We start from the raw sequence: 19,951 nt of genomic DNA, 5'->3' as shown, positions 1-19,951 counted from the left end.
TGCCTCCCTAGTCAGTCATAGGTATGAAAAGTCACATGCTGGTCCACAGCAATCAGCCTGGCTCCAACACTGTTCAAAGGCTGGCAACTCTTCGTTTTTTTTGTTTTTTAGGTTTTTTTCTTAACTTATCAATATTTGAAATCATGGCTGTCCTTGAGAAATCAGGTAAATAACCCTGGAAATCCAAACCTGCTGTAATAGCCTGATTACATGAAATACGCATGAAATTTTTTTAATAAGAATCACAGAAGCTGTTAAGAAAATTCAGAGAGATAATTTTCTATATTTTGACAGTCATCTGCACTCCAAGCAGTCTTGTCAGTTCTAACGTTAATTGCTGTTCTTTCATCAGGAAATTCTATGCTTGATAAAGCATCTATTTAAAGTCCTTGCCCTGGAAACGATGGAAATTCTATTTTTCTCCTAATTTGCTGTGAAAGACAGCTGCAATATAACTTTTAAAAGTGAAACATGGAATGGTCTCTTGGTCTGATTCAGTTCCAGAAGTTCAGTTATACAAGGACTGCTTTGCAGCAATGCTGGAGAAGTTTGTAGAGTTTAAATGCACTCTGATACAATGAAGGGGTATAATGAGGGAAAACTTTAAAATACTTCACCTAATAAAATAATTTCAGTGTGCAGATTCCCACTGAAGTTATTGTGTTTATTATTACTTAGGGCCTATATTTGTTTTGTTAGGGAGTACTCTTCTTTCTCTGAATTTGAAATTCTCATGTAGAAACTGAGTAGAGCAAATTTAGGAGAAGGCACTCAACCCCTCAGAGCTTTCTGAAAGTTGTAGTTTATCCTTTGTCTGTACTACTTCATCATAGTTAATCATGTGAAATGCTGGATTTATTTTCAGAGCTTAGCTGGGAACTGTTTGGAATTTTACATCGGAACTACCTGGTATTATGTTAATACTCTTTTTGACGATGTTGAATGTAGCTGCAGATGAAAATAATCATTAGGAGAAGATTTTGCTTTGTTGCCCTTGCTTTAAGGCCCTGTTGAGCAAAGCACTTAAACATATACTTACGGCAACGTTTTAAAAGCTTTCCTGCATGGAGATGCGTGTCAGCAGTCTCACATGCCTTGTTCAAGGCCTTAAAACTCTGTCTTCATACTGTGAACAATGATTTTGGTTTCAGTGGTGGAAATATATTGCTCAGACTCAACTGTGAAAGCGAATGTATTATGTTCATTCAATTTGAATTTTCTTATGAATGGAGAAAAAAGTAAGAAAGTCAGGAGTTGTACATAATCTGTTTCTTCCTCCATTTAAGCACTGAGAAAATACATAACCAAAAAAGTCTTAAATTTTAAGTCCACAATTGTTTTTTTTGTGTGTGTGTGGAAGCATTATCCAGTGAGGCACACCTCTTAAATCAAACAGTATTATCTGTTTAAAGAAGTATTGTAAATAGTCAGATGAGGAAGAATTGAATGCTTGTTGCTTGATAGCTCTATGTAAGAAGAATGGCAGTGAAGTTACAAAAGAGACCCATCTTCAAAGGCATGCTGGCTTCACACTTCAGAATAATGTGCAGGTGGTATGCCTGAGGGGTGGATATTTAGGTATTTTCAGGTTGTGTCACTCATGAAGGGTGCTGGTGGTACATGGTCAGTGAATTTGTTTTCCTGCGGTGACCATGGACAGAGCAGTCCTCCATACTTTGCTGGGAGGAGACCAAGTTTCCTTCCTCGGTACATTGTATGTGAGTGAGATTCAAGTATACATTTATCACCTGTCAGCATGGGAATTTTGGGGTAGTATCTTACACTTCACAGATATCAAGTGTTTTGAAGAGATTTCATGATATTTGGAGACAAAAAGGCACTGACAGTTGACACAGCGGATGAGATCCTGAATCTAAGTCACTTATGACTGATGTCATTGGGGCCAGAATTGTAGCCTATGTAGTTGTGTGAAAAGTGCATGTTGACTTGAGCAAGATCCTTAGAGCAAGCCGTCACTGTCCTTTCACTATTTACCTCATGCTGGCTTGTAAGATTAGGAAAAAAAGAGTAGTTTTACATGTTGTCTGAGCCCCTGAAATCCTTTTGCATTTCTGACTTGCAGCTCAGTTCAGACAAATGAAAAGAGGCTCTTTGGGAGCTCTGACAATGAACCAGCTAATGAAGAGGCAGCTGGAACACCAGTCTAGCGCTCCCCACAATATCAGCACTTGGGATACTGGTGAGCTGCATTTATTGTTCTTTATTTCTGTTTCCTAAACCAATTACTTTCTGTATCAATCCATTAAAAAAGTGAGTATTTCTATTCTACCATTGCAGATAAGTAATCAACCTCAAGTCTAAAGTGAAACTTTATAGTGAGTACCAGATTCTTACCTGGTATGAATTGGAATAGTTACATATTTTGGAGGTAATCCTCTGGTACAGTGATGTCCCCACAATTTTGCATATTACTTGGATTATTTCCTGGCCTCATTGAATGAAATGGAAGTATCCCTGTTGATTTCATTAGGGATTTCATCCCTGGTGCATGGAATCATTTATTTGCATCTATGTTTACAATGGTGTTGGTACACCAAGGAGTTGTGCCTTAAACCAGCCAGTTTTATTTCTCTTTAGAGAAGTTTCTTCCGACTCATGCTGAACACCTGAAGTTTCTGTTCGCTCACTGACCTGTTTTTTTTAAGATGAATGCAAAGCAGTGTAAACTGAATTAAGCACATAATTTCCTCATTACTCAAGTGGTTTATCTGGTTTTTTTTCTTCTGTAAAAGATTTTCTGTTATGACCAAATTCATAGCAGATGTCAGTAAAAACAATGAATTCATTCTGGTTTATGGTAGATATTTTATTGCCCATCTTGATGTTTGTGACATTACGGAATCGTGCTTCTTAGGAATTTATCAGCAGATCCAGATGCATCCAGCGAAAGGAATGCTTAAAACGTTATATGGAAGTTAGCATGCTGAATGAATGTCTCACCACCAGTTCTGGACAACTGAGTTAAAGCTTTTGCTTAATTCAGCCTTCAGCGTCAAGTTCCATCAGACTAAATCTTGTAGCTGAAGAATGGCTAAAGATGTGGTATTTAGTTCAGTATTATCGTTTACTCCAGTCTGCTGAGTAGCATGAGATCCTTAAATCATAAAGGTCAGAATTTGTCAATGATAACAATGGTTTTTTTGTCCTATCAGCAGGTAAGTTTGTTTATTGAAGAGTATTGAAGAGTGATACTAGTTGGTATCACCTAGTTTCTCAGACAGGGGTTTAGAGATGAAAAAGTTACTGCTTTCATTCTGCAATAAGTAATTATTCTGTATTCAAGAGGAACAAGTCAGTACTCAGAACCACTTAGGAACTCTGTCTTTTTAATCTTCTTCCAAGTCCACCAGCTTTCTTCACAACATCTATGACTTTTCCCTCCAACATTCATTCCAGCTAAAGGCCTCCAAGCATGGAGATACAAAGTAAAATGTTCTTTTCCGGAAAGCTTTGCATCTCTCAGTCTGTTTTTCAACCACTAGCCTCAAAGTAAAATTATTAGTTGGACAGAAAACAGTTTTTTTTCCCAGGACAAATGCTCAGTCATTTCGATGTCACACCACAATTTTAAGACTCATTATACTCAGGAATAACAACTAGGAAACAGTCCTATCCCACATAAGTACATGATGCATGCTTGGTTCATGCATGTTTGTTTGTTTGTTTTTCCCACATTGGTAGGTATCATGTGTCTCTTTCATTTCTTATTTCAAACCACTCTTTTCCCAACCTTGCTATCTGTAAAATAAAATCATTTTGTGTCTAGCTTTTGTCAGCACAAACTATATCTGACTTCTAGTCTCTTGGTATTTCTAAACACCTGTCTTTCTCTTTTTGTGACTCATGTATTCCATATCTTGTTGAATCTTTACGGCTAGCACTTCCTTTATTGTTTCATGACACTTTTCTAAAATGCCTTCTTTGGTACTAGCCTATCTGTGTCCTTTTTCCTTTGTGGACTTCTTTCATCTTTCTCTCCCCCTCCCCACCCACTTTTCTATGCTTAAAAAATTAACTCTTTTCTTTGTTTTTTTAATAGCTGTTGTATTTGTCTTTCTATTGTTTTAACTGTTAAGACTTGTGGTGCTGGTGACAGATGCTGGATTCATATTCTGGAGACTGAAGTTCTGTATTTATTCACAGAGCAGATACAGCATGGAAAGCGGCTGTGCAATGTCCCTGTTTGCCTAAACCCCGACTTGGAGGGACCACCACTGAGAATCAGAGGTTAGTTCAGTGTTCATTTGACCTGATATCTCCGCTAAGACTGCCAGGAAGATTTTTTGGTTAGTACCAAATGGTGTTAAATTTTATGTTCCGTTCAGCTGTATTAAAGTCCTCAATTGTCCGGCAGAACGTAAGTTACTGAAAAATTATTAGACAAGACATTTCATTCAAGACAGGGACAACTGATAAGAAGTACTGGCTTTCTGCTAATATTTGTTTTGGCTGTCACCCTGGAAATAAGAGACTCTGTATGCAGAGTGTGGTTGAATCTCATTTCTTTATGAACTCTTCTCCCTCACAGCCAAAATACATCCAGACTTCATTACAGCCTTGCAATGGGGCAGTAACCTACCTTCTTTGCCTAAATCATGGTTTTTTCCTACTGTTCAGTGCACGAGAAAGGACATTTTTATTTTGAGTAGTTAAGTCTTATTCCAACATTGTAACCTGCGTTATGACAGCTTTTAGCATTTGTGTGCTGCAGTGGGATTTACATCTAGAGAATGTGACAGTGAAACTTCCAAAGTCACAGTAGAGGGATCTTTATTCATTTGTGAAGGGGGGAAAAAACTGGCTAGAAATATGTGAAAAACTACTCCTATTCCTTGCATTCCGGATGGTGTCTACATTAGTGAAGAGTATTCTGGACTTCCTGGAGTGTCTGCTCATATCCAACAAAATCTCAGGGGACAATTATGAAGTACTGAACTCTGGATGTAAAAGAAATATTTCCTTCCGTACTTAGTAACATGATTGTTTGAAACCTGTCTTATTCTTGTGAAACAAGCCCTCATCGCTCCACGTATTTTGAGTTCAGAAATTGTGGGAGCTTCTTAGATTATTTTGCCTGAGAGCTGATACTAAATTTGCTTTTCCTGCAGAAACTGGGATTATCTCATCACAAATTCCATCTGAACCTACCTTAGGTTGCGCAGCATTCTCCTGTTTCCACAGTTAAATATTATCAGAACATTTTAATGTTAACGTTAAATCTGAATCTGCAGATTGAAGCAACCAGCAAGAAAATCAATAATGGATTACTTAATCTGTGGTTGAATTGGCATCAGAAGGGCATTGTACTCTTCTAAAAATTGGTTCACAAAATGAGCTTTTCATAGATTGGTCTTTAGAATGAGATGCCCTTGAGGACAGCTTGTATACATAATGGTGATATCTACCAGCTGAGCTCCCTGGATTCATTATTGGAGCTGAACTGTATGGGAACAGGGGTAATGCTATTTCTATCATGTCAGCTATGTGTGGCGACCAAAAGAGGTGTTTTTCTTCAAGAATTGAATCTCTCTTTCCGTCTTAGTGACCTGGAGAATGAAACTGCTAACAATATTTAAATCATCATCATCACAAGGCTTCTCAGATGAATGACATAGCTCGTACATCACAGTAGCTTTGATCCAAGTTTCTGATGGCTCATGAATGTGTCTGATTATTCTTCTTGAGATTTTCTTTGCAACCAGACTAGCTGGAGAGTTGTCTTTTCTGTATGTTTTTTTCTGCAATTGCTGTTGTCTGCTTAATGAAAACAAAGGGGCGGAGGTGAGAAAACCACCATACTGGAGAGATGTTAGACTGTCAGACTACCCTATATTGCTGTAATTCTGGAAAGCAGGACTCAGAGAAGCCAAGAATTTGAATCTTCCATTACACATAACTTTTCCTGTTAAAACAAGCATCCATCAGGAATTAGGTGCATGAAAAGTGCCAAAGGCAAAGGGAACCCCATATGTTGGCATGATCACAGTGGCTATGCCCCCAGCTGAACAACTCAGCTTCGGAGAATAAAGATGCTTGTGAAGACTTTAAACAGAAAGCATTTCTAATCATCAGCCCTCCAATATTTTCAATGTTTCTCAGCTCCTTATGAATTATTTCTTCTAGCTGTCCTTTCCTGATTTCTCTCCTATGCCTCTGTTAGGGATGGTATGAATAGTTGATGACCTGGTGTTGAGACTATGAACTTATTTCCTTCTTCATGTCACCAAGAACTATGGGAAGGCAATTCCCCAGAATTACGTGAGAAGACTGCAAATCTTCTGGTGTCCAGTCTCATAGCAACTGTAGAATCATCCTCTCTCCCTAAAAAATGAGTAGATACAATTACATCCACCTTCCTGGAATTTTTGTTCTTTGTTATCTTTTTTCTGAGGATTTTTTTTTTCTTTTTTTTTAATTGATAGTTCTAGGCAATTGGAACAATCTGGCAGAAGCAAGGAATGTGCTATATATCCTTTTGTAGACACACTTTATTTATTATTTCTGTGCACAGTAAAACCATTATGGCTCTTCTTTAGAAGTCTGCTTTTCAAGCAGTTTGGATTTACGTTTAGTGACTTTCTTTCCTTTTTTAAAATTTTTTCCCCCTAATTACATTAAGGTGCCACAAAATCTAGCCTGCTGTCAGCACCCAGTATAGTCAGTATGTTTGTACCTGCACCAGAAGAATTTGCTGATGACCAGCCCACTGTGATGACTGACAAGTAAGTTTTTTTTCTGTTCCTTTCAAAGAACTAGTTGAACTTCAAATAGGTCAAGTAAAGTATGGATATACTTTATGGAAATATAGTATCTATTCTATCATTTATCTCTATGCTAAGTTTTTTAATTCATTTTTTTACCCGAAGGTAAACATTTTCTAAACACTGCCAGCAAGATGTGCTTTTAATTCAGTGGAATCTGTGTGAGTTTGCACAGGCGAAATGATGACTCAGGGTATTGTGTGTGCACAGAGGACAGGGGAAACACTTTCCATCCTATTTTAAATCAAGGGTTCCTTGTGATCCATCAGAAACCACTTTTGCCATAGGGAAAAAAAAAACCCCAAACCTCTCTTTTAAAATTCCTTTGGGTTTCTGTTGAAATAGATTACATGTGATTACACATCAACAGTTACCAACATACCAACATAGCATTTTTAATGCTGATACTCACTGATCCTGAAAGCTTATGCAAACCTTAACTGGTTGGTTAAAATGCCTCTAAAGCAAGTGTTAAACATAAGTGTACTCATTTAATGGAGAAGTAAAGCAGTCAGCAGGGAGCCATGCATTGATTTGGTCAAAAACTGGCAAGAGAAACCATAAGTTCTTGCTTGTGCTTCTGCGCTCAATCCAGTAGACAGACATGCTAGGATGATCACTGGAGGAAGACAGGGCCATTGTGCAGGCTGTGACTGGAAGTGGACCTTTTAGTGTGACAAAATGAAGCATCCCAAAAGTTAGGCTTATCTTTGGCACTTTATTTGGCCATTTTACCAAAACTCTAGCACCACCTATACAGACCTTGAGCTGAGCTTGACTTTCATGACTTTGTTGGCATATTTTCTTTCTGTTCAGTAACAAAGGCAAGAAAATTGCCTGTACAATTCCATTAAGTTAAAATATCACAGTTTGTTGGAGTCATTAGCAACTGATTGATCAAATTAAGCAAGCCTTCCTACTGGGCTGAGATAAGCCAGTTTCCCACATTGGTTTGCCTTTTTCATAGGTTGTGAAAGCCTGTCTCATCTCCCCTAAATCTGACATCCCCTTTATAATTAGTCATTATGGAGCCCTTTCAGAACTTCATCAGTTATCTTTGAGCATTTCAGGAAGGACTCAGCAGCAAATCTGCCCTGGGAAAGGAGACTTCTCTGAAATCTAAGGTTCTGTGCCCCTGAGAGGTCCTTTCATTTCTTTCTTAATAGCTATAACTGCTGTGGGAACCAATCGGATCATTGTTTCCTAATTGTATAATTTGTTATTCATAATTCATGACTGACAGGAAGGACAATGTGAAATTGTTCCATCTCTTTAAGATCATTTATGAGTGTCATTGTTTGTGTCTATGCTGCTAAATAGAAGAGTGCCAGGGACTTCAGCCATCGCCTGAGCCCAAGTCGCACGAACTGGCTGGTGTTCACATTGCTGAAGGCTAGTCTTCACTGCTGCAGATTTCTCTTGGATAGTACAAACTGAAGCAGTCTAATATAGAGTGAGGGAATTAGCTAACAATTACCAATGAAGGACCCAAAACAAGGCCTGCCTTGTGGCCCTCTTTCATTTCAGTGAAAAAACAGCCAGTGCAGCTAGTGAGAAGCTTTATTTATGTTTGAAAGCCATGGACTGTTATTAATTATAGAAAGATCACAATTACATTATCTCTCTAAATAAATTTTGAATAGAATGTACTAAATAATAGTACTTTAAAAAGACATAATTATACACATATGTATATATAGTAATACTTTGCTTTCAATTTGTTAATGTCAGTTTTTAAAACTGTTCTTTGCAGGTGCCATGACTGTGGGGCTATTCTTGAAGAATATGATGAAGAAACACTAGGCCTGGCCATAGTTGTGCTCTCAACCTTCATTCACCTTAGTCCGGACTTGGCTGCTCCTTTGCTGTTGGACATCATGCAGTCTGTAGGAAGGTAAATTCAGGACTGTCCTCTCTCCTATATGGCTGGAAGAATTTTGTGCCTGGAATTGGGTTTATATAAACTCACTATATGAAGTTATATATTTCAGAACTCTTAAGTGAATAACATCTGGTCCTGTCCACTTCTTTGTTACTCATCATTTTATCAATTTCTTATGTAAATTTTTCCACTGTCACTTCAATTTTGGGCAGCTCCTTTGATGTCTCCAAAGGGAGGTTCCAGCTCGGGAATCTCCCCAGCTTGTCCCACTGTAAGCGGTGATGTAAAGAATTAATTCAGTTTTTCTGCAGTACCCTTATCTTCCTTGAGTGCGCTGTTGATTACCTGAACAGTAATTGATGCAGCATACTCTCTGGTGTGCTTCTTGATCCCGTTTTATTTGAAGAAAAATTTACTGTTAGTTTTTATTCCTTCTGCTAGTTGCTCCTTGAACTGTTTTTTGGCCTGCCTTCGTGTGGTTTTTACATTGGGTTTGTCAGAATTTATGCTCTTTTCTGCTTTCATTTGAGACATGACTTCAGGTTTTTAAAAGAAACCTTCTTTTTTCTAATAACCTCCCTCACCTTTCCTTCTGCTCTCTTGAAGTTGTTCTTAACAAGTGGGGTACCTTGGCCCTGTGCTTCCAATGTAATGTTCTTAACAACTTCTGCGCTTGTTGTAAAGACTGAATTCTCTTGGCTATGCCTTTTTGCTGCTTTGACGGAATTTTTCACTTTTATGTAGTTTCCTGCTTTAGAAGTTATGCACAAGTTTGGTCAGCTTTTCTGAATTTTGTTGCTCCTGGAGAACTGTTGACTCATAGGTATGATCATTCATTAGCATACCTGAAGCTCTTCAGGCTTTTCAACCATATTTTGTATGCTAATTAAGACTAAGTAAAGAGTTGCATCTCCTTATGAGGGCTTCCTAGCCAGCTGCTGCATGAGATGTCTCTGATAAGGTCTTAAACATTTGGTGTCTATTACCCAGTGTGCTGGAATAATTGAAATGCACCATTACTATTGTATTGTTTGTTGTTGCTGCCTCGGCTACTTCCACAACTTCCTGCCTAAGAGGTGGGAGGGACGCGTTGGGGGTGTTTCAGAATAAACTTCTGAGCAGCACTAGAAGTGCAGAAATGATGCGCAGCTCTCCTTTTCCGTGTTCTTTTCACTGACTGAAGTTAAAATTGCTTGACTGTGACTTCTGCAGGGGCATGGCTCTTCACAGCCCTGCCTCTCCCAATTCCATTTAAACACAGCAGCTATTCAAATCTTCCATTTCCATTAATTGCAAGGCTGCAGTTCCCTGCTGTCACTGCTAATGAACTCTGATGCAGGCAAAGTTTCTAATCTAGACAGATACTATCCGTTCTGTGTGATTCTTATAAATACAGCAGTACTATAGCCACACAGAGTAAATCATTTGGAAGATAAATTATCAAGGGATGAGGGCCGAGTGGGCTACCTTTTTCTGTGCTTTGAGGAAGAAATACTGCATCTTTGGAGTGAGATAGCTGACTGTTTTAGAGCAGCAGATGGCATGCAACATGGGGTATTCCTGGTAAATGCCCTGTGTTGTTCCTACTGGCTGTCACTTCTGACAAATTCTAGGTCCAGTAAGAGGCTCCCCACAAAGGAATTACTTTGAATACATGCAAAATAAGTAGCATATACAAGCAGAGAGGCATTCCGGTGCCTCATGTATTTAACCTAAGTTTCTGTCTTTCATGAAGCAGTGCCATATCATTACCTCCAAATACTCATCTGACAGCAGAGGTGAGAATGAATTAGACTTCTTGCATTTTTATTCCTAGAAAAGGAACTACTACTTTCATGCTTAGAAGAGGAAATAAGGAGTTAGGTATTCTGAAAGACCCTGGATTTCCTAAACAAGACACAGAAAGATTTTCAAAAGTTATTTGGGTACCCACAGGTACACATAGGCATGGGATTTTCAGAAGAGAAAAAGTTCTGGGTTCAAGTTACTGACAATTAGAGATTGACATTTTTATAAGACTGGCATGCACTTAACTTTATGCTCGAGTTCCTGAATCAAGATTTTGACTTGTCGATTCTTATTTCATTGATTTCCAGTGTGATTTAGGTTTCCAAACATCAAAGCCCTGTTTGAAAATGGCATTTAGGCTCTTGAGTTAGTGAGGAGCTTTGAGCTTAACTTCTGTTCTTAACATGTACATTTACTGTCTACTGTCCATTTGCTGTTCTGCTTTGTGGTCTGCAAAGTGGAGGTAATGATGGGGGTTCATGGCCTTTGTGCAACAAAATATTTAGAGTAGCAATGATAAATACATACAAGCTGTAAATCTCAAAAAGTTCCACATGTTCCCAAGTGTTTAGTGTAGTTCATGTCTCATGAAGTTTTTCCAAAGTTAGAAACCAAATGTTTTGTTTATCATAAAAACCACACTTGCATTATTGCATTCAAAAGGAGAGAACTTTGATTTCTTTTAGAAGAAATATTTTATGCTTTAGTAGATTTTTGAAAATAAGCGTAATGTCCATTACACCTGTGATTAGTCTCATTGCATTCTGCAGAAATCGTCATGTGCTTTAATGTAAGCAGATGCTACAGTTATTCCAGAATCAAGGTCTTTATTGCTTGAAGGTGACTTCAGACCTGTTTTCACCCAGAATTAGCTTTGCACAGCAGAATTAATATGTTGTATTTTAGTGCGGACTCCCCTTAACAACAGTGGAGTCAGGGGCTCTAATGAGTTTTTCTGATTTATGCTGGGACAACTAAAGAGAATATAATCTTCAATGCCCTGTACCATCCAGCCTGAGATTATTGCACTGTTGAAAGTATGCTGTGTTCCCAGCTTGCCATGCATCATTAATGAAAATCACCATCCGTTTTGGTTTACACTGATAAATTCGACTGAGCTGCCTTAGGATCCTTTTTGGATTTTGCAGTGGTGACTAGTGAGGAAACTGTCTACAGAACAGAGGCTGACAGAGGATTGAGCAACAGCTGAATCCAGCCTAAAAGGATCGTGAATCAAAGATAAACATTGAAGGCCAGATCATCATGAGATGTAAATTACCATAGCTCTATGAACTTTCCATTTAGACATATCAACTTACACCAGCTGAAACACTGATGCGCAGCAGATGAAAGTAAAAATTGCATGGTATTTTGTATGTAAGAGATGCTTCCAGTGTACATCTTTATAATTGCTTTTTAGTGGCTTTTAGTATTAAAGGTGTGTTGCTTTGATATTATAAGCCCTGATTCTATTCGTTTACATGTCCTGGATATTGAAGTGCATGATTTTGCTTTAAGATTGTGTTCAGTATTTTCATCATTGAATGCCCATATTTGGCTTCAAAGCCTATATTTAGGTACTAAAATAAATGACCTGATTTTTGAGAACCCAGTATTTCTCATCTGACTTTGTGAGAGCTCATAGGTACTTAGTGTTTCTGAAATTAGGCCAGTTACTTAGGTGCCAAAATCTGGAACTAGAAGCCTCACTTCAGACTGCCAAGTAGAGAATTTTGGCTTAGTCTATGTTGCTGTGTTAATCAGAAACAATTCAGTCAGTAGGCAGCTTCTGGCAAACTTTTTTTCCCTCCAGATCTCTAGGTTAGTAATTTTCCATGATGTGCATGTGAGGCAATAGCTTTACTTCATTGTCTTCATGCTAGTACAGGGAAGCAAGTAGAATTGTCTTTAGAGCTGCTAAGTATTTGTGAGACTGCAAGACTGAATAGAGTTTATATGTTGTGCAAACGTGATTTGACTAAATTTAAGTGCTCTTTAGAAGACCTTTCTGGTGACATTTTAAATGTTCTCTAAAATTCTTGTTTATTATTTAAAAAAAAAAGATATTTTATTGGCTTACTTAGAAATGAAACACAAAAAAAGCATATGAGCTTCACTTAATTTTTTATTTTTATTCCAGGTTGGCATCAAGTACCAGTTTTTCTAATCAAGCAGAAAGGTATGGTAGCAAAGGATACCTTGACAAAAATGAAACAATTAATCTAAAGCATCATTCTCCCTGGCCCTGAAATGAACTAAATTTAACTTTTAAATAATTTATTTAAGGTTTGTGAGTAAGAGGAAAAACCTGTCCTTTTCCACTTGTTTCAAATATCTCATGTCTTTTGAAGATGAACAGGAACCCATATTCATATGTATTGAACTTGAAAAAACTCAGATTCAGACATAATTTAAAGATGCCTTCTGGTTTCCACAATTTTCAGTGCAGCTTTTTCTAGCTTGTTCTGTGTTCAGTATTTGTCTTGATAAACTATCTCCATACATTCAATCAAGTGAATCATCCTTGGCCATGGAGAACCCCTGGTAATGATGTCTCATTATGTAAATCAGATGCTGAATAGGATAAATTCATTTTGAGAAGCTGTAAAAAATGTTAAGATGTGCAGTTTGTGAGTAAATAGATAATACTTTAGCTTTTTAAATTAAACCATTCGTTTTATGAATGATTAGGAAGTACTCATCTCTTGAAGGAAACTGCAAAAGGCAAATTATTATTTTGCCGTATTGGGTCCGTATTGGTCGGACCGGTACTGTTTAATATCTTCATCAATGACATACAGTAGGATCGAGTGCACCCTCAGCAGGTTTGCAGATGACACCAAGCTGAGTGGTGCGGTCGACATGCCTGAGGGACGGGGTGCCATCCAGAGGGACCTGGATAAGCTCAAGAAGTGGACCTGTGTGAACCTCATGAGGTTCAACAAGGCCAAGTGCAAGGTCCTGCACCTGGGTCGGGGCAACCCCCGGTATCGCACCCGCGGGTATCAATACAGCCGGGGGGAGGAAGGGATTGAGAGCAGCCCTGCTGAGAAGGCCTTGGGGGTATGAAAAGCTGGACATGAGCCGACAGTGTGTGCTCGCAACCCAGAAGGCCAACTGTATCCTGCGCTGCATCAGAAGAAACATAGCCAGCAAGCTGAGGGAGGTGATTCTGCCCCTCTACTCTGCGCTGGTGAGACCCCACCTGGAGTACTGCGTCCAGCTCTGGAGCCCTCAGCACAGAAAAGACATGGACCTCTTGGAGATCTGGGGGATGGAACGCCTCTCCTGTGAAGAAAGGCTGAGAGAATTGAGGTTGTTCAGCCTGGAGAAGAGAAGGCTCCGGGGAGACCTTGTTGCAGCCTTTCAGTACTTAAAGGGGGCTTATAAGAAAGATGGGGACAAACTTTTTAGCAGGGCCTGTTGCGAGAGCACAAGGGGGAATGGTTTTAAACTAAAAGAGGATAGATTCAAACTAGATATAAGGAAGACATTTTTTACAGTGAGGGTGGTGAAACGCTGTAACGGGTTGCCCAGAGAGATGGTAGATGCCCCATCCCTGGGAACATTCAAGGTCAGGTTGGACAGGGCTCTGAGCAACCTGATCTAGTTGAAGATGTCCCTGCTCATTGCGGGGGGGGATGGACTAGATTACCTTTAAAAGTCCCTTCCAATCCAAACTGTTCTATGATTCTATGATATTATAATGTGTGTGTTTACCCGTTGTTCATGTGTTTTATGATAAAGCCAAGAATCTCATCCTGTATCACTGAAATACACAAGGTGAGAACAGGATTATATTTCAAACTCAGATGACTCACAAATAAAACTATGTGGAGAATGAGTAAAAATGCAACAATTTATTAAGACTTAAATACTTTAGGAATGTGTACATAACTTTTTCAGCTCTGCGTAGTCGAGCTGAAGTAATAAAATCTTTTTTTTTGGGATCAGGACAGTTCTGCTTTTGACTGTCTCTCTCGTAACTGAACACCTCCATAATTAAAAAGAATAGGATCATCTTTATTTTCTCCATGTAGTCAGCTTTGAGAACTGTTTCATCTGCAATGCAATTTCTTTCTTCTTCCTTTTCCTTCCTTTCATTTCAGCATGATGATCCCTGGAAATGCTGCAGGTGTGGCCAAGCAGTTCCTCCGTTGTGTGTTCCATCAGCTGGCTCCCAATGGCATCTTCCCCCAGCTCTTCCAGAGCAATATTAAAGGTAATGTGCGGTACCTGAGTGCATTTCTCACCATTTCAGTTACCTCTATATGGACAGTCAGTGTAAAAATGTAATTCGAATTTCAGATGGAAGTTTTTTACGGACCTTGGCCACGTCTCTTATGGACTTCAGTGAGCTGAGTTCCATTGCTGCTCTGAGCCAGCTGTTAGAGGTATGTTGGCAATCAGCTCTGTTAATCGTGCTAGTTTTATTAGCATTATCAGGCATATTGGATCATTTCTCCTCATTCATTAAGAGTTCAAATTTGCATCACCAATTTTGTTTTGTCCTCCCTGGAAGCAGGATTAGGTTGTCCTCACCATTTTCCTTCTGGGTTTTGCTCTCACTGATAGCTTCTCTTTTTTTTCCCCTCAGACCAGCTCCTGGAGCTGTCCTACATTGGTAGTGTGGGACATCCCTTCCCCCAGCACTGTTTCTGGTTTTCAGGAACATTTCTGCTCATACTTCTCAGTTCTCCGTCTCTCCTGTATCTGCTGCCAGTTTCTCTAAGGAGTCTGAAGATTTATTGCCTGCCTTTCACTGACTGCCCTCTGTGTGCTTGGCTTGTTTCTACTGTAACTTTTATCCTTCCACTAGCACTATTCACTTGCATGTGTCCTGCTCTTCCAAGAACATGGCAGTTGCTTCATACAAAGATTTTGATGTCAATTTAAAACTGCTTATGTCTTTCCAGGCCTGACCCTAGTACCCAAGGCAAAAAAGCATACATGGTCTACTGAACATTAATGAACATATCTTGTTTAAAACTGTCCCAAGGAGAACATGGGCAATCCACTGGTGAATACTTTACAAGTTCTGCTTTTTTTACTACCATGCCAGTCTAAGCAGGTTATGAGTTAGGACCCTGCTTATAACATTTTGGCTCAAAATCTTTTGGTTAGTACTTTAGTAATTGAACTAGACTTAACTGTCACATACACAGTTCAAATTCCCTGCACAACGTTTTATCATTAGCATTATAGAAGAGGTAAGTAGTATTTGGTCTGAACAAATTAACGTCAGCATTTCCAAATACTGTTTAAGGGACCACTTCTGCATGTGTACATTTGTTTACAGTTCTCGTTTTGTTTCCCAGGGCTTAAACAACAAAAAGAATTTACCAGCAGGGGGTGCAATGCTACGCTGTTTGGAAAATATTGCTACCTTTATGGAAGCCTTGCCGATGGATTCGCCCAGTAACCTCTGGACCACAATTAGTAATCAGTTTCAGACCTTCCTTACTAAACTCCCTTGTGTTTTGCCACTTAAGGTATGATGTATGGACACCTGAAACGAGCTACATCGCCATTGGTTAGGATGTACTGGAGCAGTGGGAAAGCTGTGGATGAGAAATCAGAGCGGGTGGTTGTGAATATTTTCTGATGTTTCAACTAATGTTTCCAGAGGACTGGATTTATTGTATGTCTGATCCATGCCTTTAATTGTATTTTCTGTGGGTAACAATAACAACTCTGACCAGAGTGCTTTTCATCTCTTTGTTGGCTTTTTTCCTCTACACTTTCCATGCTCTGTCTTTGTCAGATTAGAATACTGCATTTGAGACAATCGGCATTTTGGCAATAGAAATCCATCTGGTTTTAACTGTTAAAATAAAACTCTCAAGAGCAGCACCACCTAATTAATTTGCTAAAAGTACACAATAGTCAGACAGGCAGAGAGAACTGAGACTACTGGTAATTGAGCCTAGCTTGTTTGGCTGAGCAGGTTGTAGTTCTGGCTGTAATCAGAATATAGTTGCAGAAACTGAATCTAGAAGCTTTGAGCTCTGATTTCTGAGTGCTCAGAGGACATACAAGAGGGATCTTATCTCCTGGTGTGTGCATTTCCAGATGTCTTTTCAGTAAACACAGTAAAACCTTCCTGAGTCTTTCCAATAAACATGGGATTCTGATGCCCTTATTCTGACTTTATTTCCTATGGCATGAATAAGCCCAGTGGTAATTTCTTCTGTGCAAAACAGTGTTGCTCAGTATGAGCTGAGGGATCCAAAATGTAACTTTGTGAATTGTAACGTTGTCTTTTAAATTGGGTGTCACCACCAAATTACATGAATGATATTAAATTCCTTGGCGCTATTATGCACTAGTCAGATCTTGAAACCTCTTTAGGTTTCGGTGAATTGAGGCACTATCCTGCAGCACTTACTAAACCAAACGGGCAATAATCATTCTCTTTGCGTACTAGCCACCCCAACCTATTGCGTCTTGTCTAATTGAAATAAATAAAAATAAATTAATTGGATCTTAATAGTTCCAACTGCATATCTGCCATTCACAGAACACTTAGGTGGAGTGTTTACTCTGATTTCCTTTTATTCATGGGAGGTACCATTGTGATACAAGTAAAACAATTGCTTGCTCCCGAACTTTCCATCTCCTGTTCCTTCCTCTAGGGTCATAAATGACTCTTTGCTGTTCTAGATGTTTGCAGCAGGGATGAGGCAAGAGAATGGATAGACCCTGAAAAGTCCGATTCACTGCTGCAACCTGTGTGATTTATGCAGAAGAAAAATCAATTACACCATAAGGAACAACTTTAGAGGGACCTCTGGAGCAGCTATTGCCAGGGCGCATTCTGATGTTATGGGGTGTGAGTTGCAGCCCTGTCTTGGGGTGTGGGGGAAAATGTCATAGCCCAGGGCAACCACAGAAATATAACATGAGGTAGATAGTGTGTGCCTCCTGCTAACCCACTCTTTTTTTTTCTTTTTTCCTCCCAAGCCCTTTTTATTACCGTGGAAATCTATTTCTAGGAAATTTTTGTCATAAAAAGGGTAAAGTTAACTTTTCTAAACTAGCCCTTTAGTGAAATTTTCTCATCTCAAGGCCCCTGCTGTGGTATGTTACCACTGAAGGGGTATGATTGTGTGTTCAGGAGTAAGCCAGTTTAGGCAAAGTAAGTAAAGATGAATCATCAGGGATCATTTTTCAGACTTCACCTATAACTTACTCATAGCTGCCACCACTAAAAGCAAGATGTGCACAGAAAGGTACTAACTCTGTTTTCTTTTTTTTTTTTCTTTCCTGCCTTCAAATATGTTCACAGTGTTCTTTAGATTCTAGTTTGAGAATCATGATTTGCTTGTTGAAGATACCTACCACTAGTGCCACCAGGGTAAGTTCCAAGAAGACAAAACTTTCTTGCCTCAGATTTAGCCAGCCTGCACTATTCTATGAATGTGTTCTTATCCCCTAGCTAGGAAAGTATTATATATAAGCATAAAATTGTGCAGTCCGATACTCTTTGGAGAACGATAAGAGCTTTGGAATCTAGGTTACAGTAAAGTGTGGGTAGGATTACATTCCTGTGTGGGTGTGAATGTGTATCTTCTTAAAGATTCAATGTTCTCTTTTTTCTCCTCCTCTTTTTTTTTCTTAAAAAAAAAAAAAAATAGTAATGAACTTCCTTAGAAGTTCTGCAGCACAATTCCACTGAGGTCAGTGAAGTTTTCCTGCATAAACGCTACAGAATCTCATATATCTCATACGCACTGTGTCAGAGGTGAAAGTTTTCTAATTTTTTGCTTCTAATTTCCCATACAAGCGTGAAAACAAATGCTAGATAGATAGCCATTTGACCAAAACAGTGTAAATCCCAGCAAGATGGGCCTCTGAGCTAAAAATAATGCTGTTCCATTCAGGCGTTTCAGAGTTGGAATGCTTTTTGTTTTGCTGAGCAACCAGTTATTGATTTCTCTAAATCATGTCATTGCAGAGTCTTCTGGAGCCTTTTTCAAAATTACTAAGCTTTGTAATTCAGAATGCTGTCTTCACTCTGGCCTACCTGGTAGAACTGTGTGGTTTGTGCTACCGAGCCTTCACTAAGGTAACAATGAAGGGACAACTAAAAATAGGACAGACAAAGTCCTACTTCCCTCAAGTAGTATGTTTGTGAGTAAAGATGAAATCAGTGTCAAGTTTCAGACATGTCAACAATTTTAATGTAGTTTGGCTAATCAAGTAGTGATCATGATTCAGTGCCTTTTAATAATACTGAGTTTCACATTCACAGTATAGACACAGATAAAGGGAACCTGCTGAAAACATTGCTCAGAAAAGTATCTTGGTGTGATTTCATGACTTGGAAATTTTTTTCCCTTGTAGAGATATATCTGGTATTCATGCATGACTTAAAATGCCTGTACAGTCATATCTGTGCACAAGTTTAGCCACATACCTTGTGCAGTAAAAACTTAAATATTCCTGATAGTGCCTTTTGAGAGCACAGCTGTGAGGGGAGGCAACAGATAGCGAAGTAAAATGGAAGACTCCAAGTTAGGAGCTTCGCAGCTTAGATCCTGTTTCATTCTGTATTAGGTGTCTCACTTTGGTGTGCCTAGCTGTAAGCTGTGTAGAAAAGAGAACAAAAGTTCTCTTTAAGAAGTTTTTAAGATTCCTGGATGAAAGCTATGGTGTACAAATAACACTCACTTATTACTCAAGTTCTTTTTTGTAGCTATTGGTGAGAAATTGAACAAAATCCACAAAAACCAATCAACCCTTTTACTAAGGCCCTATATGGTCCATTTTGTAGATTGTTAAGGTACTGAGCAAAAATGTTGCTTCAGCCACTATGTGCGCAGTTTTCCATCCTCGATACGTTTGTCAAAACAGTAATTAATCCTCAGGAAACATTCTCTCATAAGTAGCTACATGATTTTCTATATTGATAATGTACAATTGGAACACATGTTGCTTCAGTCTTGATAAGACTTAAAATGTCACTGGGCAAACAGTGAAGAAGAAATGATAAAAACAATGACACTCTCACAGAAAAATTGCACCACAAGAAAACAAGAAAAACTTTCACTGGTTTGAAGCATTAAATAGAAACTAACAGAATGTTTAATTACAGCAAGCAAATACTACCTTTTTTGTCTCATTTGAAAGAGAAGAGTTTATAAAAGAAAAAAAATCCTGAATACAGAAGAGGCTCTCCAGTTTTTGGAAGTAATTTGAGTTAGATCTATAGTTAAGGCTTTGGGCCAGACAAAGTGAGAAAGATGTTAACTTAAAGTCCAACAGTGGGTTTTTTTCATTGAAACAAAAAAAGCCCCATTTAAAACTGAAGCAACGACATTCCTTTTGCATCTGATAAGACTATTTCATGTATGCCTGCTCAAGCGAATTGTGAAATACAGGAAATGTTTCACTCCCCTCATGCTCCGCAGTTTCGGTTATTTCAAGAAAATTTTATTAAAACCATGGTATTAAAAAACCCTATGCTTTTCTTGCATGCTTCCTGGTTCAATGTTCT

The 19,951-nt window shown here is 38.7% G+C and overlaps 1 protein-coding gene across 1 annotated transcript in view; it reads left to right on the top strand.

The window, feature by feature from the left end:
- LOC104080557 (protein unc-79 homolog) overlaps window positions 1-18,520 on the top strand; it is a gene marked incomplete at its 3' end in the record, with an annotated part of 81,045 nt that extends 62,525 nt beyond the window's left edge. Inside the window, 10 exon segments of the mRNA XM_009582978.1 lie at window positions 2,084-2,200; window positions 4,165-4,248; window positions 6,641-6,743; window positions 8,536-8,676; window positions 12,593-12,631; window positions 14,562-14,674; window positions 14,761-14,846; window positions 15,771-15,944; window positions 17,741-17,809; window positions 18,410-18,520. Of these exon segments, the coding sequence (XP_009581273.1) occupies window positions 2,084-2,200; window positions 4,165-4,248; window positions 6,641-6,743; window positions 8,536-8,676; window positions 12,593-12,631; window positions 14,562-14,674; window positions 14,761-14,846; window positions 15,771-15,944; window positions 17,741-17,809; window positions 18,410-18,520 (1,037 nt within the window).
- Window positions 18,521-19,951: the final 1,431 nt, after the last annotated feature.

Source organism: Fulmarus glacialis, unplaced genomic scaffold (genome assembly GCF_000690835.1).
Source record: "Fulmarus glacialis isolate BGI_N327 unplaced genomic scaffold, ASM69083v1 scaffold31568, whole genome shotgun sequence".
NCBI classification, from domain to species: Eukaryota; Metazoa; Chordata; class Aves; order Procellariiformes; family Procellariidae; genus Fulmarus; species Fulmarus glacialis.
This window is presented reverse-complemented; position numbering and strand designations above follow the sequence as displayed.